General features: G+C 39.2%; 1 protein-coding gene across 1 annotated transcript; it reads right to left on the bottom strand.

Annotated features, from left to right (window-relative positions):
* Positions 1-930: 930 nt before the first annotated feature.
* Positions 931-11,537, bottom strand: LOC311122876 (NLR family CARD domain-containing protein 3-like; the record flags this gene model as incomplete). Its single annotated transcript, XM_084197186.1, has 8 exons — positions 931-1,457; positions 2,079-2,125; positions 2,847-2,974; positions 4,124-4,280; positions 5,705-5,878; positions 7,301-7,474; positions 9,135-9,308; positions 9,601-11,537. 8 exons carry the CDS (start codon positions 11,535-11,537, stop codon positions 931-933), a joined length of 3,318 nt encoding a protein of 1,105 aa, XP_084053312.1.
* Positions 11,538-21,922: the final 10,385 nt, after the last annotated feature.

Genomic DNA, 21,922 nt, shown 5'->3' on the forward strand with positions numbered 1-21,922 from the left:
TGTGTTTGTGTGTCCAGTGTGTGTCCATTGTGTGTGTGTCCAGTGTGTGTGTTTGTCCAGTGTGTGTGTTAGTGTCCAGTGTGTGTGTGTGTGTTTGTGTGTGTTCAGTGTGTGTGTGTGTGTGTTTGTGTGTGTACAGTGTGTGTGTGTCCAGTGTGTGTGTTTGTCCATTGTGTGTGTGTGTGTGTGTGTGTGTGTGTCCAGTGTGTGTGTGTGTGTGTTTGTGTGTGTCCAGTGTGTGTGTGTCCAGTGTGTGTGTTCAGTGTGTGTGTGTGTGTGTGTGTGTACAGTGTGTGTGTGTCCAGTGTGTATCCTCCTGAGTGGCGCAGTGGTCTAAGGCACTGCATCGCAGTGCAAACTGTGCCACTAGAGATCCTGGTTCGAATCCAGGCTCTGTCGCAGCCGGCCGCGACCGGGAGACTCATGGGCGGCGCACAATTGGCCCAGCGTCGTCCAGGGGTAGGGGAGGGAATGGCCGGCAGGGATGTAGCTCAGTTGATAGAGCATGGCGTTTGCAACGCCAGGGTTGTGGGTTTGATTCCCACGGGGGGCCAGTATAAAAAAAAAAAAAAACGTATTCACTAACTGTAAGTTGCTCTGGATAAGAGCGTCTGCTAAATGACGTAAATGTAAATGTGTTTGTCCAGTGTGTGTGTGTGTGTGTGTGTGTGTGTGTGTGTGTGTGTGTGTGTGTGTGTGTGTGTGTGTGTGTGTGTGTGTGTTTGTGTGTGTCCAGTGTGTGTGTGTGTGTTTGTGTGTGTCCAATATGTGTGTGTCCAGTGTGAGTGTGAGTGTGTCCAGTGTGAGTGTGTCCAGTGTGTGTGTTTTTCCAGTGTGTGTGTGTGTCCAGTGTTTGTGTGTGTGTCCAATGTGTGTGTGTGTCTGTCCAGTGTGTGTGTGTGTGTGTGTCAGTGTTACCATGGTTATTATTTACAGGGACACTGATGTGTCAACATCATGAACCCTAAACCCTGGATAGAGTGGCTCAGTGAATGTGGAGTGGAATGTGTTCAGGTGGGTCAGTGTGTCAGAGGAGACTCTGTAGAAGGACAGAGTGCCGGCTGGCGAGTCCAGATACACTCCTACTCTGTGGGAGCCGGGGAAGGGGACGTCTATGGTAGTGGACTTATTATTGTGCCAGGCAGAGTAACTGTTGTCAGAGCAGAGCAGACTCCAGGACTTGTCATTACATCCAATCACACAGTCACTACCCCTTCCTCTCCTGCTGATTCCTTTATATGTCACTCCTATACCAGCCCCTCTCCCACTCCACTCTACCTCCCAGTAACAGCGCCCAGTCAGACCCTCTCTACACAGCACCTGTCTACAGTCCTCAAATCTCTCTGGGTGATCAGGATACGGCTGCTTCTCTCTCCTCCATGTCACCTTTCTGTTCTCCTCAGACAGAGAGAGGAATCTGTCTACTGTGTTTGGGTCCAGTGTGAGATCACAGACATCTGATGGATGAAACCAGACACAATATTAGAAATCATCATCATTCACATTAGAATGTTAACTCACTTTTCACTAATTAATTTAATGTAGATGTTTCTAGGTATCAAAAGGAGAAGTTAAGGTAACTTGAGACTTGTTCAATGATCATATGTTATACTGTATGGTAATATAAAACACACTTATTCCCATTAATTACACACACACACACACACACACACACACACACACACACACACACACACACACACACACACACACACACTGAACACACACACACATCCTGAACACACACACACATACACACTGAAACACACACACACGAACACACACACTGAACAAACACACACACACACACACACACTGAACACACACACACATTTCCAAAGTAACATGAACACGTCACACACACACATACACACACACACACACACACACACACACACACAGACACACACATTGTCAAAGCAACTCTTTGTAACTTTGGTGTCCCTGATTTGTGCTTCTGTAGAACTACAGCTGATATTTAATATGACCAAGTAAGTAATGATGGTGGCCTTTGACTTTGACTTCACTTGAATTAAGACTTATTCTTAGTCATATTCTTCACAGCAGTCAACACTCACATTTTCTAACTCCAGGTTTCATTGTGTTCTCTCCACCATGTTCCACACTGTAGCGGTAAGCAGAAGAACAGACAGTCATTGAGGGATACACCTGAACTCACACACACACACACACAAACACCGGACACACACTGGACACACACACACACACACACACACTGGACACACTCAGAATATAACTTTGTACAAGCGGTGGTAAGAATGTTTGTCTGTGTGTGTGTCCAGTGTGTGTGTGTGTCTGTGTGTGTGTTTGTGTGTGTCCAGTGTGCGTGTGTGTGTCCAGTGTGTGTGTGGTGTGTGTGTGTGTGTGTCCAGTTGTGTGTGTCCAGTGTGTGTGTGTGTCCAGTGTGTGTGTGTGTGTGTGTGTGTTTGTCCAGTGTGTGTCCAGTGTGAGTGTGTGTGTGTGTGTCCAGTGTGTGTGTGTGTGTGTGTCCAGTGTGTGTGTGTGTCCTGGACACACACACACATACACACACTGGACACACACACACACACACACACTCACACACACACAGGACATACACTCACACACACACACACACACACACACACACACACACACACACACACTGGACACACACTCACACACACAAACACACACACACACACACACACACACACACACACACACACACACACACACACACACACACACACACACACAGTCTTTTTATAACTTAGTCCAAGTGGTGGTCAGAATGTTTGTCTTAACTAGCCTGATAACTCCAACATGTCTGATATGAACATTGACATAAACCCTCTACATACTTGAGTTTCTCCAGTCTGCAGTGTGGATCCTCCAGTCCAGCAGAGAGCAGTCTGACTCCTGAGTCTCCTGGGTGATTGTAGCTCAGGTCCAGCTCTCTCAGGTGTGAGGGGTTTGACTTCAGAGCTGAGATCAGAGAAGCACAGCCTTCCTCTGTGACTAGACAGCCTGACAGCCTGTAAAGAGTCAAATCATATTAAAATCACACTGCTATTCTTTGGTGGTGAAAATAGTGGCAGTATATTTTTTTTCACCGTTTAGAAATGAAAGCACTTTTATGTATCTAGTCCCCCTATTTGAAAAAGTCATAAGTATTCTGACCATTTGACTTATAGTGTATTAAAGTTGTCAAAAGTTGAGTATTTGGTTGTGAACTCATTGGTTGCATTTGCAGTTTGTTTTGGTTGTGTTTTGGGTTATGTTTTGTCCAATAGTAACTGAATGGTGGATGATGACTGGAGTAATTTTCTGTCTAAATGAGTAGATAACATGTTTCTAAACACTAATGAAGTAATCCTGATGATGCCATGATTAAGAAAAATCATGAATGAATCATGAATAATAATGAGTGAGAAAGTTACAGAGGCTACAACAAAACATGCTAACCTCTCACCATTACCAATAACAGAGGGGGTATGATCCTTGTTCCTCTGTAACTTTCTCATTCATCATCATTCACGATTCATTCATGATTATTCATAATCATGGTAGCATCCACATGAATGTAGAAGTGTTCAGAAACATCTTCTATTCTTACTGACAATACAAGTGAAGTGACTCCAAAATGACAGGACATTATTCACCATTCAGTTTCTATTGGGAAAAACATCATCCAAAACACAACCAACACAAACTGCAAATGCATTCAACAAGTTTGTAGAATCACAAGCTTGATATAATCACTGTGGGTAAGGAATATGGGACCAAATACTAAACTTATGACTACTTTAATACAATATAAGTGAATATGTCCAAATTATTATGACTTTTTCAATTGGAAGAACTAGATACATAAAGTGCTTTCATTTCTAAACAGTGAAACAGATATGTATGAAAATATCCTCAAATAAAAGGTGACATTCTGTACTGTTGCCTAATATGAAACATTCTATCTCAAATCCAAAATGCTGGAGCATAGCATCAAATGTAAAACTGTAAGCTTCACTGTCCAAACACATATGGTGTGGACTATGTGTGCCTGGTAAACACATGTGGATCTGGTGAACAGTTATCACTTGTTGACCAACTACAGGAATACTGACCTCAGAGTCTCCAGTTTACAGTGGGGATTCCCCAGTCCAGCAGAGAGCAGCTTCACTCCTGAATCCTTCAGGTCATTGTTACTCAGATCCAGCTCTCTCAGGTGTGAGAGGTTTGACTTCAGAGCTGAGACCAGAGAAGCACAGCCTTCCTCTGTGACTACACAGCCTGACAGCCTTCAAAGAGTCAAATCATATTAAAACCACACTGCTATTCTTTGGTGGTGAAAATAGTGGCAGTATATTTTTTCAACATTTTCATTTATACCAGTGTCCTGAAACCTGCCATATATATATTATTATTAGAAAAAATCATAATATTGTGTGTAGAGAGAAAAATGCATATTACAAATATTTGAGTAGACTGACCAGAGCAGTTTAAAAAGCAGTATCAGTCAAAAGACAGACAGTGAGGTATCAGATTTAGATTGTATTGAGTATACAGTCCACACCATATCTATTTTGACAGTGAAGCTAACATTTTAAATATGGCTCTGTACTCCAGCATATTGGATTTGAGATCAAATGTTTCACATGAGGTGACAGTATATAATGTCACCTTTTATTTGAGGGTATTTTCATACATATCTGTTTCACCGTTTAGAAATGAAAGCACTTTATGTATCTAGTCCGCCCATTTGAAGAAGTCCTAAGTATTCTGACCAATTCACTTATAGTGTATTAAAGTAGTCAAAAGTTTAGTATTTGGTCTCAAACTCGTTGGTTGCATTTGCAGTTTGTTTTGGTTGTGTTTTGGGTTATGTTTTGTCCAATAGTAACTGAATGGTGGATGATGACTGGAGTAATTTTCTGTCTAAGTGAGTAGATAACATGTTTCTAAACACTACTAAATGAATCCTGATGATGACATGAAGAACAATCATGAATGAATCATGAATTATAATGAGTGAGAAAGTTACAGAGGTTACAACAAAACATGCTAACCTCTCACCATTACCAATAACAGAGGGGGTATGATCCTTGTGCCTCTGTAACTTTCTCATTCATCATCATTCACGATTCATTCATGATTATTCATAATCATGGTAGCATCCACATGAATGTAGAAGTGTTCAGAAACATCTTCTATTCTTACTGACAATACAAGTGAAGTGACTCCAAAATGACAGGACATTATTCACCATTCAGTTACTATTGGGAAAAACATAATCCAAAACACAACTAAAACAAACTGCAAATGTATTAAACAAGTTTGTAGAATCACAGGCTTGATGTAATCACTGCAGGTAAGGAATATGGGACCAAATACTAAACTTATGACTACTTTAATACAATATAAGTGAATATGTCCAAATTATTATGACTTTTTCAATTGGAAGAACTAGATACATAAAGTGCTTTCATTTCTAAACAGTGAAACAGATATGTATGAAAATATCCTCAAATAAAAGGTGACATTCTGTACTGTTGCCTAATATGTAACATTCTATCTCAAATCCAAAATGCTGGAGCATAGCATCAAATGTAAAACTGTAAGCTTCACTGTCCAAACACATATGGTGTGGACTATGTGTGCCTGGTAAACACATGTGGATCTGGTGAACAGTTATCACTTGTTGACCAACTACAGGAATACTGACCTCAGAGTCTCCAGTTTACAGTGGGGATTCCCCAGTCCAGCAGAGAGCAGCTTCACTCCTGAATCCTTCAGGTCATTGTTACTCAGATCCAGCTCTCTCAGGTGTGAGAGGTTTGACTTCAGAGCTGAGACCAGAGAAGCACAGCCTTCCTCTGTGACTACACAGCCTGACAGCCTTCAAAGAGTCAAATCATATTAAAACCACACTGCTATTCTTTGGTGGTGAAAATAGTGGCAGTATATTTTTTCAACATTTTCATTTATACCAGTGTCCTGAAACCTGCCATATATATATTATTATTAGAAAAAATCATAATATTGTGTGTAGAGAGAAAAATGCATATTACAAATATTTGAGTAGACTGACCAGAGCAGTTTAAAAAGCAGTATCAGTCAAAAGACAGACAGTGAGGTATCAGATTTAGATTGTATTGAGTATACAGTCCACACCATATCTATTTTGACAGTGAAGCTAACATTTTAAATATGGCTCTGTACTCCAGCATATTGGATTTGAGATCAAATGTTTCACATGAGGTGACAGTATATAATGTCACCTTTTATTTGAGGGTATTTTCATACATATCTGTTTCACCGTTTAGAAATGAAAGCACTTTATGTATCTAGTCCGCCCATTTGAAGAAGTCCTAAGTATTCTGACCAATTCACTTATAGTGTATTAAAGTAGTCAAAAGTTTAGTATTTGGTCTCAAACTCGTTGGTTGCATTTGCAGTTTGTTTTGGTTGTGTTTTGGGTTATGTTTTGTCCAATAGTAACTGAATGGTGGATGATGACTGGAGTAATTTTCTGTCTAAGTGAGTAGATAACATGTTTCTAAACACTACTAAATGAATCCTGATGATGACATGAAGAACAATCATGAATGAATCATGAATTATAATGAGTGAGAAAGTTACAGAGGTTACAACAAAACATGCTAACCTCTCACCATTACCAATAACAGAGGGGGTATGATCCTTGTGCCTCTGTAACTTTCTCATTCATCATCATTCACGATTCATTCATGATTATTCATAATCATGGTAGCATCCACATGAATGTAGAAGTGTTCAGAAACATCTTCTATTCTTACTGACAATACAAGTGAAGTGACTCCAAAATGACAGGACATTATTCACCATTCAGTTACTATTGGGAAAAACATAATCCAAAACACAACTAAAATAAACTGCAAATGTATTAAACAAGTTTGTAGAATCACAGGCTTGATGTAATCACTGCAGGTAAGGAATATGGGACCAAATACTAAACTTATGACTACTTTAATACAATATAATTGAATATGTCCAAATAAAAAAGACTTTTTCAAATGGGAGAACTAGACACATAAAGTGCTTTTGTATCCAAACAGTAACACAGATATGTACGAAAAACCTCAAATAAAAGGTGACATTCTGTACTGTTGCCTAATATGAAACATTATATCTGAAATCCAAAATGCTGGAGCATAGCACCAAATGTAAAACTGTAAGCTTCACTGTCCAAACACATATGGTGTGGACTCTGTGTGCCTGGTAAACACATGTGGATCTGGTGAACAGTTATCACTTGTTGACCAACTACAGGAATACTGACCTCAGAGTCTCCAGTTTACAGTGGGGATTCCCCAGTCCAGCAGAGAGCAGCTTCACTCCTGAATCCTTCAGGTCATTGTTACTCAGATCCAGCTCTCTCAGGTGTGAGGGGTTTGACCTCAGAGCTGAGATCAGAGAAGCACAGCCTTCCTCTGTGACTAGACAGCCTGACAGCCTGCAAAGAGTCAAATCATATTAAAACCACACTGCTATTCTTTGGTGGTGAATATAGTGGCAGTATATATTTTTTCAACATATTCAGATATATCAGTGTCCTGAAACCTGCCATATCTATTCATAAATTAATGTATCATTATTAGAAATGATCATAATATTGCTTGTAGATAGAAACATGTATAGTACAAATATTTGAGTAGACTGACCAGAGCAGTTTAAAAAGCAGTATCAGTCAAAAGACAGACAGTGAGGTATCAGATTTAGATTATATTGAGTATACAGTCGACACCATATCTATTTTGACAGTGAAGCTAACATTTTAAATGTGGCTCTGTACTCCAGCATTTTGGATTTGAGATCAAATGTTTCATATGAGGTGACAGTATATAATGTTACCTTTTATTTGAGGATATTTTCATACATATCTGTTTCACCGTTTAGAAATGAAAGCACTTTATGTATCTAGTCTCCCATTTGAAGAAGTCATAAGTATTCTGACAAATTCACTTATAGTGTATTAAAGTAGTCAAAAGTTTAGTATTTGGTCCCAAACTCGTTGGTTGCATTTGCTGTTTGTTTTGGTTGTGTTTTGGGTTATGTTTTGTCCAATAGTAACTGAATGGTGGATGATGACTGGATTAATCTTCTGTCTAAGTGAGTAGATAACAGGTTTCAAAACACTACTAAATTAATCCTGATGATGCCATGATAAAAAAAAAAAAATCATGAATGAATCATGAATAATAATGAGTGAGAAAGTTACAGAGGCTACAACAAAACATCCTAACCTCTCACCATTACCAATAACAGAGGGGGTATGATCCTTGTGCCTCTGTAACTTTCTCATTCACCATCATTCACGATTCATTCATGATTATTCATAATCATAGTAGCATCCACATGAATGTAGAAGTGTTCAGAAACATCTTCTATTCTTACTGACAATACAAGTGAAGTGACTCCAAAATGACAGGACATTATTCACCATTCAGTTTCTATTGGGAAAAACATCATCCAAAACACAACCAAGACAAACTGCAAATGCATTCAACAAGTTTGTAGAATCACAAGCTTGATGTAATCACTGAGGGTAAGGAATATGGGACCAAACACTTTTTTATGTATTTTATTTAACTAGGCAAGTCAGTTAAGAACAAATTCTTATTTACAATGACAGCCTACACCGGCCAAACACAGACGACGCTGGGCCAATTTTGCGCCGCCCTATGGGACTCCCAATCACGGCCGGTTGTGATACAGCCTGGAATCAAACCAGGGGGTCTGTAGTGACGCCCCAAGCACTGAGATGCAGTGCCTTAGATCGCTGCGCCACTCGGGAGCCCACTAAACTTTTGACTAATTGAATTTGTCCAAATAATTACGACTTAAAATGGGAGGACTAGATACGTAAAGTGCTTTCATTTCTAAATGGTAAAAAATGTATATTTATGAATACATTTAAATAAAAGGTGCCATTCTGTACTGTTGCCTAATATGAAACATTATATCTCAAATCCAAAATGCTGGAGCATAGCACCAAATGTAAAACTGTAAGCTTCACTGTCCAAACACATATGGTGTGGACTATGTGTGCCTGGTAAACACATGTGGATCTGGTGAACAGTTATCACTTGTTGACCAACTACAGGAACACTGACCTCAGAGTCTCCAGTTTACAGTGGGGATTCCCCAGTCCAGCAGAGAGCAGCTTCACTCCTGAATCGTTCAGGTCATTGTTACTCAGATCCAGCTCTCTCAGGTGTGAGGGGTTTGACTTCAGAGCTGAGACCAGAGAAGCACAGCCTTCCTCTGTGACTCCACAGCCTGACAGCCTGCAAAGAGATCATCATGATTTCACAAACACACTGTTAATTTAACACCAGTAGTGTAGAAGGACAATGGCAGATGCATTTGGTTTATTCTCCCAAACAACATATAGATTCATCTTCCGTCTCCTAGAATTGTATGGTCATATTGTTATACTAATATGAACATCAATGCATTGATTCAGTAAGTTTTTCAATGTAATATTATATATTATATATATTTTATAACACATATATTTCTCTAAACTGAATATTTCTTCCTGATGATTAGTACTTCAATGTCATGTTATGTACTCACAGAGCAGCTCTGGAGGCTTTGACCACTGGCAGCAGCCTCAGAAGACCTTCCTCTGATCTGGAGTATTTCTTCAGGTCAAACACATCCAGCTCCTTTTCTGAAGTCAGCAACACAAAGACCAGAGCTGACCACTGTGCAGGTGACAGTTCTTCTTCTGAGAGACTTCCTGATCTCAGGTAGCTTTGGATCTCCTCCACTAGAGAATGGTCATTCAGTTCATTCAGACAGTGGAACAGATTGATGCACCTCTCTGGAGAGGGATTCTCCCTGATCTTCTCCTTGATGTAATTGACTGTTTCTTCATGGCTCTGTGAGCTGCTTCTTCTCTTTGTCAGTAGACCTCGTAAGTACTTCTGATTGGACTCCAGTGAGAGGCCCAGAAGGAAGCGGAGGAAAAGGTCCAGGTTTCCTGTCTCACTTTGTAAGGCTTTATCCACAGCACTCTTGTACAAAGTAACTTCAGGCTTGTCTCTGAACAGTGCAAAAAAGTTCCAGGTTGATTGAGGTTCGGCCATTAGATTCTCATTGTTGTTGATGAATGAGAGGAACACATATACAGCAGCCAGAAACTCCTGAATGCTCAGATGCACGAAGCAGTAGACCTTGTCCTGGTACAGCCCACATTCCTCTTTAAAGATCTGTGTGCACAATCCTGAGTACACTGATGCGTCATTGACATCAATGCCAGCCCTTTTCAGGTCTTTTTTATAGAAAATCAGATTGCCCTCAACAAGCTGTTGAAAAGCCAGTTTTCCCAGTGACAGAATGCTCTCTTTATTCCAGTGTGGACCTGTCTCTTCTTTCCCAAGATACTTTTCATTCTTCTGTTTGGTATGAAACTCCACAAGGTGTGAGTACATCTCAGTCAGTGTCTTGGGAATCTCTTCTGTCTTGTCTGTACTCAACATGTGTTCAAGGACTGTTGCAGAAATCCAACAGAAGACTGGAATGTGGCACATGATGTGGAGGCTCCTTGATGTCTTTATGTGTGAGATGATTCTGCTGGCCAGGTCCTCATCGCTGAATCTCTTCCTGAAGTACTCCTCCTTCTGTGGGTCATTGAACCCTCGTACCTCTGTCACCTGGTCAACACACCCTGAAGGGATCTTATTGGCTGCTGCAGGTCGGGTAGTTATCCAGAGGAGAGCAGAGGGAAGAAGATTTCCATTTATGAGATTTGTCAGCAGAACATCCACTGAGGTTGACTCTGTGACGTCCCAACAGATCTTGTTCTTCTGGAAGTCTAAGGGCAGTCGGCACTCATCCAGACCATCAAAGATGAACAGAACTTTGTACTTGTCGTAGTTGGAGATTCTTGATTCTTTGGTTTCCATTGAGAAGTGATTGAGAAGTTCAATCAAAGTGTGTTTTTCCTTTTTCATCAAATTCAGCTCCCGAAAAGGGAATGAAAATACAAATTGGACATCCTGATTTGCTTTTCCTTCAGCCCAGTCCAGAATTAACTTCTGCACAGAGACTGTTTTTCCGATGCCAGCGACTCCCTTTGTCAGCACAGTTCTGATACGTTTGTCTTGTCCAGTTAAGGGTTTGAAGATGTCGTTACATTTGATTGCAGTCTCTGGTCTTGCTTGTTTCCTGGTTGTTGTCTCAATCTGTCTCAGCTCATGTTCATTATTGATCTCTCCTGTTCCACCCTCTGTGATGTAGAGCTCTGTGTAGATCTTATTGAGAAGTGTTGGGTTTCCTTGTTTAGCGATCCCCTCAAATACACATTGAAACTTCTTCTTTAGATTAGATTTGAGTTCACGTTGAAGAATCACAGCACGCTCATCTGAATCTAGAAATAACACAGAGGATATTAATATTACATCTGTTTTAATGCCTACAGTATTGTAAGACTGTCTTATAAAGTTTAAATTATAATCATTTATTCTCTTAACTGTCTGTATAAATCTGTAAATGTTTTCATAATGCATTACACACTGGTGTGACTGATTTATATAATTATTGGTATTATTGATGGCATTAATAATGTTGTCTCTCTGTCTAAATTAATCACCACAACACATCCCTGCTGCTACTTGATGAGGTCACTAGGTGTTGTGTTAAGGCTGCTACAATATCATTGAGTTACACAGCTACTTTAGCTGTACTTTAGCTACAGCTTTTAAATGTTCTAAAACAGCATTCAACATGAGGCAGACAGCTCTTACTTTTCTCCAGTGTGTCAGCAAGCTCCTTCTGGTTCATTTTCCTCAGGACGTGCAGTGTGATCTTCAGAGCCCCCTCTCTGGCACTGCTCTCCTGCTTCTCATCTTCAGCATCCACCACTTCCTTATCCTGCTTCTGACTCTCAAAGCCTTCTGGGAGTTCTGGACTAAGAATCCTCTTGAACATCTTCAGCTCGTTCTTCACAAATGTCATAATATTCTTTTCAAGCAACTGAAATAAATCAAGTAAATAAGTTAAGCAAGAGACTAAATGCTTTCTCATTAACACATGAATGAATGATTGACAGATCAACTTTACTTGAGGTTAACAAAAACAAATGTACATAACAGGACCACATACACTGAATATGGAGGCCAGGTATGTTTGATGACTCTGGGAAGACTGACCACTGAGAATCTCTGACTCTGATATCTCCTGTTGGTTGCTGTAGAAAAAACATGAGATTAAATCTCATCCAGGGAGTGCACACACACACACACACACACACACACACACACACACACACACACACACACACACACACACACATAGGAAGGAAATGTTGTCTTTGTTTAATATTGTTTTAGGACTATGAAAATGGAAAAAAGGTTTAGCCTATGGATTATGAAAACAACAAAAATAAATGGGAAAATGGGAGAGGAGAAATGACTAGAGGTGTTGTTCAATAACAGACGTGTGTTTCTTTAAAATCGATCAATTAATGGCTTCATTTCAGAGAGACAAATATGTTTTTTTGCAAAATAATATATATCTGCCTCACTCTCAGAGAAATAAGTAGTACTGCTAGATTTTACACAGTCAAATGTAACAAATAACTACATTTTTAATAAAGAACTGTACAAATGATACACTTGTGACATCAATATTTAAATATTGTAAAATAACAATTAAATACAGTAATATGAGATCTGTATGTAAAACATTTACATTTGACATTTTAGTCATTTAGCAGATGTTTTTATCCAGGGTCCGGATTCCCAAAAGCATTTTAAGGCCAAGTTCATCATTAGAATCTTCGTAAGACATTGTTAAATCTCTGAGCTGTTTCCCAAAACCATCGTTATTAACGTTGCACTTGAAAACGCTCATATTCTAACACCTGCCTCAGACCACTTGTAGAACAGCCAAGTGAGTCGTTAGATGCTTTTTTGCCCTCCCGCGTCACTTTATACACAGAAGATCTCCCCTAAACATAGAATCACATGGTTTATCCGTCTCTCTGTGACCGCCGATAAATTCAGAACAAAGTTGACTACAAATACAAAGTTGCCAATGTATTTGCAATTGATTCAAACAAGGGACGTATACAAATTAGTTTCAAATGAAAACAGAGATGACTGCATTAAAATATAAACAGTAGGCTATAGGCCTATTTCAATTATATTGAAATATATTCCATGTTCAATATATTTAGTTATATTTTGCTACTTGTAGACTACGGTCTGTAATTTCTCTCAATATATTTCATGATGTGTAGCCTAACATGTGAACAATGATGTGCCAAATCTGTGATTTAGAATAAGCCGCCTCAATATTTGCAGCCGTAGGTGGTAATATCTCTATAGGAGCTGATCCGTGGTCAGTATTGTGAACTAATTATAATTTTAAGGAAAGATTTGAATGGAGAAAACTGATCCAAGAGCAGCGCTCCCTTTCTTTCGATCCTATCAGTATGGATACATGCTCCACCGGATATGCAACCTGGTCATGCTGCTGATACAGTTTCTGCTACGGAACTCTGACCTGTTCACCGGACGTGCGACCTTGTCCCGAACCTGCTGTTTCGACCCTCTATCTCTCTCTCTCCCTCTTCCACACCTGCTGTCTTGACCTCTGAATGCTCGGCTATGAAAAGCCAAATGACATTTACTCCTGAGGTGGTGACCTGTTGCAACCTCTATAACCACAGTGATTATTATTTGACCCTGCTGGTCATCTATGAACATTTTAAAATCTTGAAGAACGATCTGGCCTTAATGGCCATATCCTCTTATAATCTCCCCCCAGCACAGCCAGAAGAGGACTGGCCACCCCTCAGAGCCTGGTTCCTCTCTAGGTTTCTTCCTAGGTTCCTGCCTTTCTAGGGAGTTTTTCCTAGCCACCGTGCTTCTACATCTGCATTGCTTGCTCTTTGGGGTTTTAGACTTGGTTTCTATATAAGCACTTTGTGACAACTGCTGATGTAAAAAATGTATTCTGGGAACACATATGAAGCAGCCCAGGCCAGGGTTTGGGGTTTGAGAAGTCAATGAGAGGTAAAAATGACTTCCTTAGTTGTTAATTTTGAAAATGTTCTGTCTTAAGTACTTTAACAAACTGACACGTTTTCATGTTAGTCAAAAACAACTTTATATAGAAGGAGTGCCTTTGATTTGACGGCCTGCACGTGCAGTTTGGCACAAGACGGCCATTAGACCCAATGACGTATTTCTGCGCATGAGGTTCAAATCAAATCAAATTGTATTTCTCACACAACGCAGAGTTAAAAAGTAACAAAAATTAGCTAAATAAAATAAGGAAATAGTAACATTATAAAATAACAATAATGAGGCTATAAGGAGTACTGAGTCAATGTGCAGGGGTACCAGGTAGTTGAGGTACATTGGGGGAAAAAAGTATTTAGTCAGCCACCAATTGTGCAAATTCTCCCACTTAAAAAGATGAGAGAGGCCTGTAATTTTCATCATAGGTACACGTCAACTATGACAGACAAAATGAGAAAAAGAAATCCAGAAAATCACATTGTAGGATTTTTAATGAATTTATTTGCAAATTATGGTGGAAAATAAGTATTTGGTCAATAACAAAAGTTTCTCAATACTTTATTATATACCCTTTGTTGGTAATGACACAGGTCAAACGTTTTCTGTAAGTCTTCACAAGGTTTTCACACACTGTTGCTGGTATTTTGGCCCATTCCTCCAAAATAAGTTATACATAGGGTTAGAGTTTCTGTATAGCACTTTGTGACATCTGCTGATGTAAAAAGGGCTTTATAAATACATTTGATTGATTGATTGATTGATTGATTGTTAGGTTTAAACAGTATGGGTTTATAGCTCTCTTGCTCCTCCCTGTGGCTGTCTGTGGGTACTACATACCTCATTCACGATACCTGCTAGGCTCATAATCTGAGGTAGCAACTGCGTCAGATCTACAAATCAATGAGCTAGACCACCCGATTAGACAACAATCACCCCATTATACCCATTTGGTTTTACAACTCAGTGATCCTGCGCAGCATTCGCTCAATTCGATGCCTACAAATGAAGATTTCGATGCATATCAAATTACCCAGCAGCCATTTAGAAACAACAAATCTTCAAAGAAAAATTGTTATTTCTTAATTAAAAAATGTATTCTGGGTGTTTAAATCGGCCACATCTTGAAAAAGAGGACAGGGGCATGCGTTTTGTTTAGGTTGTACACCTTTTTCTGAAAAAAAATATGGTTAACCATGACCAGAAACAGTTTAACGTTTGATGGCTATCTGATAGATTAATTATTATGACTAATTATTACACCCTGAAACTGTGTGAAATGTGTTAGAAATGTGTGAGTGTAGGACCAGTAAAGACTATGGCATTGAGCTACTATTTAGCAATGTGAGTAAGCGTTAGACCAGACAACAAAGGAGAACTGTCTAAACCAAGATTAAAGGGGCCTCCCAATTTAGGGAGGAGAGAAACTGTTAGACTTTTTGAGGAGTATGCAGGATATTGTGAGGATGCGATAACTGAAGTTTGCCACCTGGCCGAGCAAGGAGTAGGAAAAGATAAGAACAGTGTGTAGAGGAAACATGAGCTGAACCGAAGTGTGAGTCTTACAATGTGTATAGTGGAAAAATACAGGCCACCTAAGGGGGGGGGGGGGGGGGGCAGGATGTTTGTATGACGTATGAGTATAAAAGATGGACTCTGAAATTGTGATGGCAGAATTCTCAATGAATAAAGATCTCTGACTATGCAGATCGGGACTCTGTCCGTTACTTAAATCCCAAAAGACTTACAACCTTTTGGGAGACGCACAGAGACACTGAAATAGTTTGTACTATCCGCCAGCCATCACTACCACAGCCCCCAAACCTGAAGGATCTGGAGAAGGTCTGTATGGAGGAGTGGGCCAAAATCCCTGCTGCAGTGTGTGCAAACCTGGTCAAGACCTACAGGAAACGTATGATCTCTGTAATTGCAAACAAAGGTTTCTGTACCAAATATTAAGTTCTGCTTATCTGATGTATCAAATACTTATGTAGACCTCTACATGCTTTGTAAGTAGGACAACCTGCAAAATCGGCAGTGTATCAAATACTTGTTCTCCCCACTGTATCTATGTTTTGCTCAGTCTGGCAGTAACCCAGAACTATCAGAGGATCTCTCTTGTGGCTGCTGATGATGACAACTACATTAATAATAATACGTCTGCAGAGCATTTTGTCTTCATTTTGGCAGATTAACTCATGCTAATTTATTAAGTTTAACTCAGGTTTTCGCCCAGCGGCTGTAACAACAATCACAGTAAAATAAAATAAAATGCATTCCAACATATAAGGTAATAATGAACAGTAGGCAAAGTGGTTGTGTCGTGAAAATTCTATCAAATGTCTTCCATTGCAACGAGTCCAGTCAGGGTGCTGCAGAACCCCTGCAGTACCTCCACTGACCCCGGATTGAGAACTCCTGATTTAGCAGATGCTCTTATCCAGAGTGATTTACAGTAAGTGCATTTATCTTAAAATAGCTATTTAATTTGTAATTTGTACTTAAAAATCATACAATGTGATTTTCTGGATTTTTGTTTTAGATTCCGTCTCTCACAGTTGAAGTGTACCTATGATAAACATTACAGACCTCTACATGCTTTGTAAGTAGGAAAACCTGCAAAATCGGCAGTGTATCAAATACTTGTTCTCACCACAGCTAGGTGAGACAACCACATATCACAGTCAAATAGACAGGAATACGAACATTCCATTCCAGCTAAACAATGGATATATAGCATTTTGCAAAAAAAAACATTTTCATACACATCTAAAATCTATTAACAAAAAATCTTATTAGGGTAATATTTTACACTGGTTTTTTAATCATCATCCAACAAATATTTTACAATATTTTACACTGGTTTTACAAGAGCTCTATTTTCATGTCATCTGACCAAAGCACCGGTTCCAATCCAAGTCCCAATGCCATTTACCAAACTCTAGGCGTTTACATTTGTTGGATGATGTGAAAATACAGCTTTTTGGCAGGGAATGTTGTGTTAGTTTAATATTGTTTTAGGACTATGAAAATGGAAAAAAAGGGTTAGCCTATGGATTATGAAAAGAACAAAAATAAATGGAAAAATGGGAGAGGAGATATGACTAGAGACAGTGTTGTTTAACTCACTGACCATGACCCATTAGTTCTTCTTACCTTTGTTCACTAGAAAAGTCTCCCTCTCTAAACCTCATAGGAAGACCCATAGACTTTTCACTCTTCATGGACACACAGCTGGGTACAGGGGAGGTTGGTCTCTCCTGCTTGATTGGGCTTCAACACAACATAGACAAACATTACATCTCTCATCTACTCTGAGCTCAGATTGGGAAACAAGAGTTTCATTCCAAAACGCTATATATCCATTTTCAGAAATGTTGGTAAATTAGCTTTTATTGCTTAAAGAAATTAAGAGATTGGTGTGTTTTTTCATTAACTAATAATGGCATGGTTGTTCAATTACAAACGTGTTTGCTTAGATCAATCACTTGATGGTTTTATTTCAGATAGACAAATAATAATGTTTTTTTTGCAAAATGCTATATATCTGGACCTGGTATCCCAAAAGCATCTTAAGGCTAAGTTCACCGTTAGAACCTTCGTAGGAGCATTGTTAAATCTCTGAGCTGTTTCCCAAAACCATCGTTATTAACGTTGCACTTGAAAACACTCATATTCTAACACCTGCCTCAGACCACTTGTAGAACAGCCAAGTGCGTCGTTAGATGCTTTTTTGCCCTCCCGCGTCACTTTATACACAGCAGATCTCCGCTAAACATAGAATCACATGGTTTATCCGTCTCTCTGTGACCACCGATAACTTCAGAACAAAGGTGACTACAAATACAAAGTTTAAACGTATAAAATGATGCTTCAAATGAAAACCGAGATAACTGCATTAAAATATAAACGGTAGGCTATAGTCCTATTTCAATCAAATTGAAATATATTCCATGTTCAATATATTTAGTTATATTTTGCTACTTGTAGACTACGGTCTGTAATTTCTCTCAATATACTTCATGATGTATAGCCTAACATGTGCCCAATGATGTGCCAAATCTGTGATTTAGAATAAGCCGCCTCAATATTTGCAGCCATAGGTGGTAATATCTCTCTAGGAGCTGATCCGTGGTCAGTATTGTGAACTAATTATAATGTTAAGGAAAGATTTGAATGGAGAAAACTGATCCAAGAGCAGCGCTCCCTTTCTTTCGATCCTCTAAATAACGACATGCTCCAACAACGCACTTGGCGACCGTTCTCTCTGCGTGGTGCGTGGGAAATACATGTTACATCTACCAGCCGTTCTCTCTGCGTGGTGCGTGGGAAATACATGTTACATCTACCAGCCGTTCTCTCTGCGTGGTGCGTGGGAAATACATGTTACATCTTCAGCCGTTGTAGGAAAGATGCATCTTAAAACACTGGTAAGCCTAAATTCCATCGCTATCGGGAAACTGGGACCAGAGTGACTTACAATACAGTTGCCATATTGTAGTGTATTCAAGCTTTAAAAAGGCTTCTAGAGTTTGTAATTTCCACATCAAAATGTCAAACTTGATTTGCCCTAATGAAAAATGTACCGACCACTACAAAAAAAATCATAAATTATAATGCACATAATAATTTACATGTCTTATTGCTTCAGGATTATTTTCCTGATGTGAGAAACTCGGTCAAATTAAGATATGGCATCTGTAAGTGCATTCATCTTAAGATATCTAGGTGAGACAACCACGTATCACAGTCAAATATACAGGATACGAACATTCCATTCCAGCTAAACAATGGATGTATAGCATTTAGCCAAAAAAACATTTATTTTTATACACATCTCAAATCCATTAATAAAAAATCTGAGAACAGTAATATTGAAGGTACCCAAGGCAATCATTTCTGATGAAAAAAAAGTGTGGATATAGCATTTTGGAAATAAACTTAAGAATTCTTAAACAAAATTGTCATCTCACCTCTTAGCTTTGGTGTCATGTTCCCCAGAGAGACTCATTTTAGAGGCAGGGCCCCCCTCCTCTCTCTCCCCAGAGAGACTCATTTTAGAGGCAGGGACCCCCTCCTCTCTCTCCCCAGAGAGACTCATTTTAGAGGCAGGGCCCCCCTCCTCTCTCTCCCCAGAGAGACTCATTTTAGACCACTGACCCCTAAACAGAGATGCAGCATGTTGGTTGTGGTGAACACAGTGACAACTAATTCTAGAATGTCCATTGTTCTCTTTTATTCATGATCTCTTAGAAATAAAACATTTACTAACAGACATATCGAAACAGTCAGGCTATTTAATGCAATCAGATGAACATCTGGTTGTGACATCTCTTCTCCATGTTAACTGTCAATAATAATAATAAGTCACTGTTTGTTAAGGTAGTTATAGACAGTGCAGCAACACAAGGCCATGTCTCACACTTATTTGTATTAATTAAAAGTCGGCTATTTGTTGTCTTTCAATCTGAGAATGTAGACAGAAGGGCTAAAACGGGCATGATTGATCTGAGGGAAAATCATTGATACATTCAGAAAGTATTTTTGCAACAAGTAGGATATTTATTCATATAGTATATTTTATATATAACAGAGGTTTGTTAGTGATATGCAGATGGAGGTCTATACCTCAGCTATAGCCTACATATCCTAGATGACCAGCCTAAACCTGTTCAGATCAGTTCCCATAACGTTACAGGCCTACCAGTAGCAGGACAGAGCATGTAGCCTAGGCATGATATGTTTCACATTTCCAACAGAGACCATCAGGTTGGTCAGCATGATAAGTGATCATATATCAAACCTACTCTGACTATTGAATGTCTGTAAACGACCTAACTTACTAATATAATAGTTCTATGTAGCCTAGACTTACCAGGGTCTGCCCGTCTTTCCTTCAAATCATCACATTTACCCTAATTTTAATGTTGCCGAGAAATGTGTCCCACAGTTTCAACAGCCATTTTGTAAGTGCGTAGGCTACACACTTACTTTTAATTTCATATGAGGAAACTGGTGCGGCCGCCTGTTTTCTTCCAGATGAAGTAGCCTCTCATAGGGAACTCATTCAACCAGCCTAAACAACAGTAAATAAAATATGTAAAATGGTCAAGAAACAATGGTCTAAAGAGAATCATGTCCTCCTAATATAGCCATGTACATTAAAGACAGGTATATTGCTACAGATGTAGGATCTTAATTTGAGCCCGTTTGCTACAGCAGGAAAATAATCCTGAAGCAACACGACATTTTGAATTATCATGTGGATTATAATGAATTGACATTTTTCAAAAGGGAAAGGTGGAAAAGTGGAAATTACAAACTTCAGAAGCCTTTTTAACCCTCAAATACACAACAAGTTTTAGTTCTCCTGCAACAGGCTGATTAAATTAAGATCCTACATCTGTACAGAGCTTGTCTTTATCTAAACCAATGCAATTTGCATTATTAGCAATGATGTTGCAACTGTCAGCTGCTGTAAACCTATGTGATTGGATGTTATAGACCCCCATCTGAACAGTTTCTTTCCCCATGCTGTAGCCCTCACCAACTGGCCATCTGGCCCATAGAGACTAAAGGACTATACACTCTATGCTGCACACCACATCAAGCCATCTCTGAACTGTACACTACCGTCTGGCCCATAGAGACTAAAGGACTATACACTCTATGCTGCACACCACATCAAGCCATCTCTGAACTGCGGGAAGGTATTGGGAAGTCAGAAAGATAACATTGAACCCCCTCCCTCCACGCAAGTATCGCAAAGCAAACAGGAAGTTAAATTAGTCACAAGGTTGTGCTAACTACAGTAGTGTTGCAAAAGCCTTTCCACCCCACTCTTCCCCATCAGTCTCAAGAACAGAACCTGTGGTTTAATGTAGAAACATGTAGATACAACAGAAACAAGATGTGACACTATCTACTTCTCTTTTACCAGAACAGAGACATTTCCAAGAGGAGGCTGGTGGGAAGAGCTATAGGAGGACAGGCTAATTTTTATGGCTGAAATGGAATAAATAAACGAAGTGTTTGATACCGCTCCATTGACACCATTCCAGTCTTTACAATGAGCCTGTCCTCCTATAGCTCCTCCACCAGCCTCCTCTGGTTATGTGACAGTATGCAGGTGTCAAACTATATTTATAAAATTAAAGCATATGTGAAAAGGGTGTTTTTCTAAGTTTCGTTAAAAAATATATATAAAGTTAAAAAGTGTTACGTAATCAAAAGTATAAACATTTTAAACTTAAACAGTATAAACTTTCAAAAACAATCAGATTCGCAGTTATGTGAGGAGCAATAGAATAAATAAAATTAAAAAATAAAATTGGGCTAGAAACTAGAAACTCATTGCAGGTTTTGAAAATCACAATTTTCTTACTTTTATGTCACAGAGAAACATTTTATAAAGACTTTTCTTCTTGTCTTTTTAACTACAGATCATAGAAACGTGCTGTTTTCACAAATATAGACACTGTTTTGGTGCTGGAGAGGATGAATATGAGGTTGAAAAGTGGCGGAATTGTCTTTTAACACTAGAATCAGACCCCAAATAAACCTATGTCCTGCTCCCTGACTTTTCCTAAATGTTTGTATTTTACACTGCTCATTTGTCCGAATTTTTACATCACAAACAGAAAATATTTAGAGCCTTTTTACCCGTTTTTTAACCTATTCCCAATTTAATCCGCTGTAGGACGTTGGTACCCAGCCAGGCACTAATTACTCTCTCTTTCCTCACTGAATAAATGACAAATGGATGAATGGGAGATAATTGTGCACGTTACTTCATAAATGAATTTAAATTAGGCCCAACTGAATGATAAGGAGGGTGCAGATGTTGAATTCATTTAGAACAATAGTGT

Source organism: Coregonus lavaretus (assembly GCF_964263955.1).
Source record: "Coregonus lavaretus genome assembly, contig: HAP1_SCAFFOLD_306, whole genome shotgun sequence".
NCBI lineage: Eukaryota > Metazoa > Chordata > Actinopteri > Salmoniformes > Salmonidae > Coregonus > Coregonus lavaretus.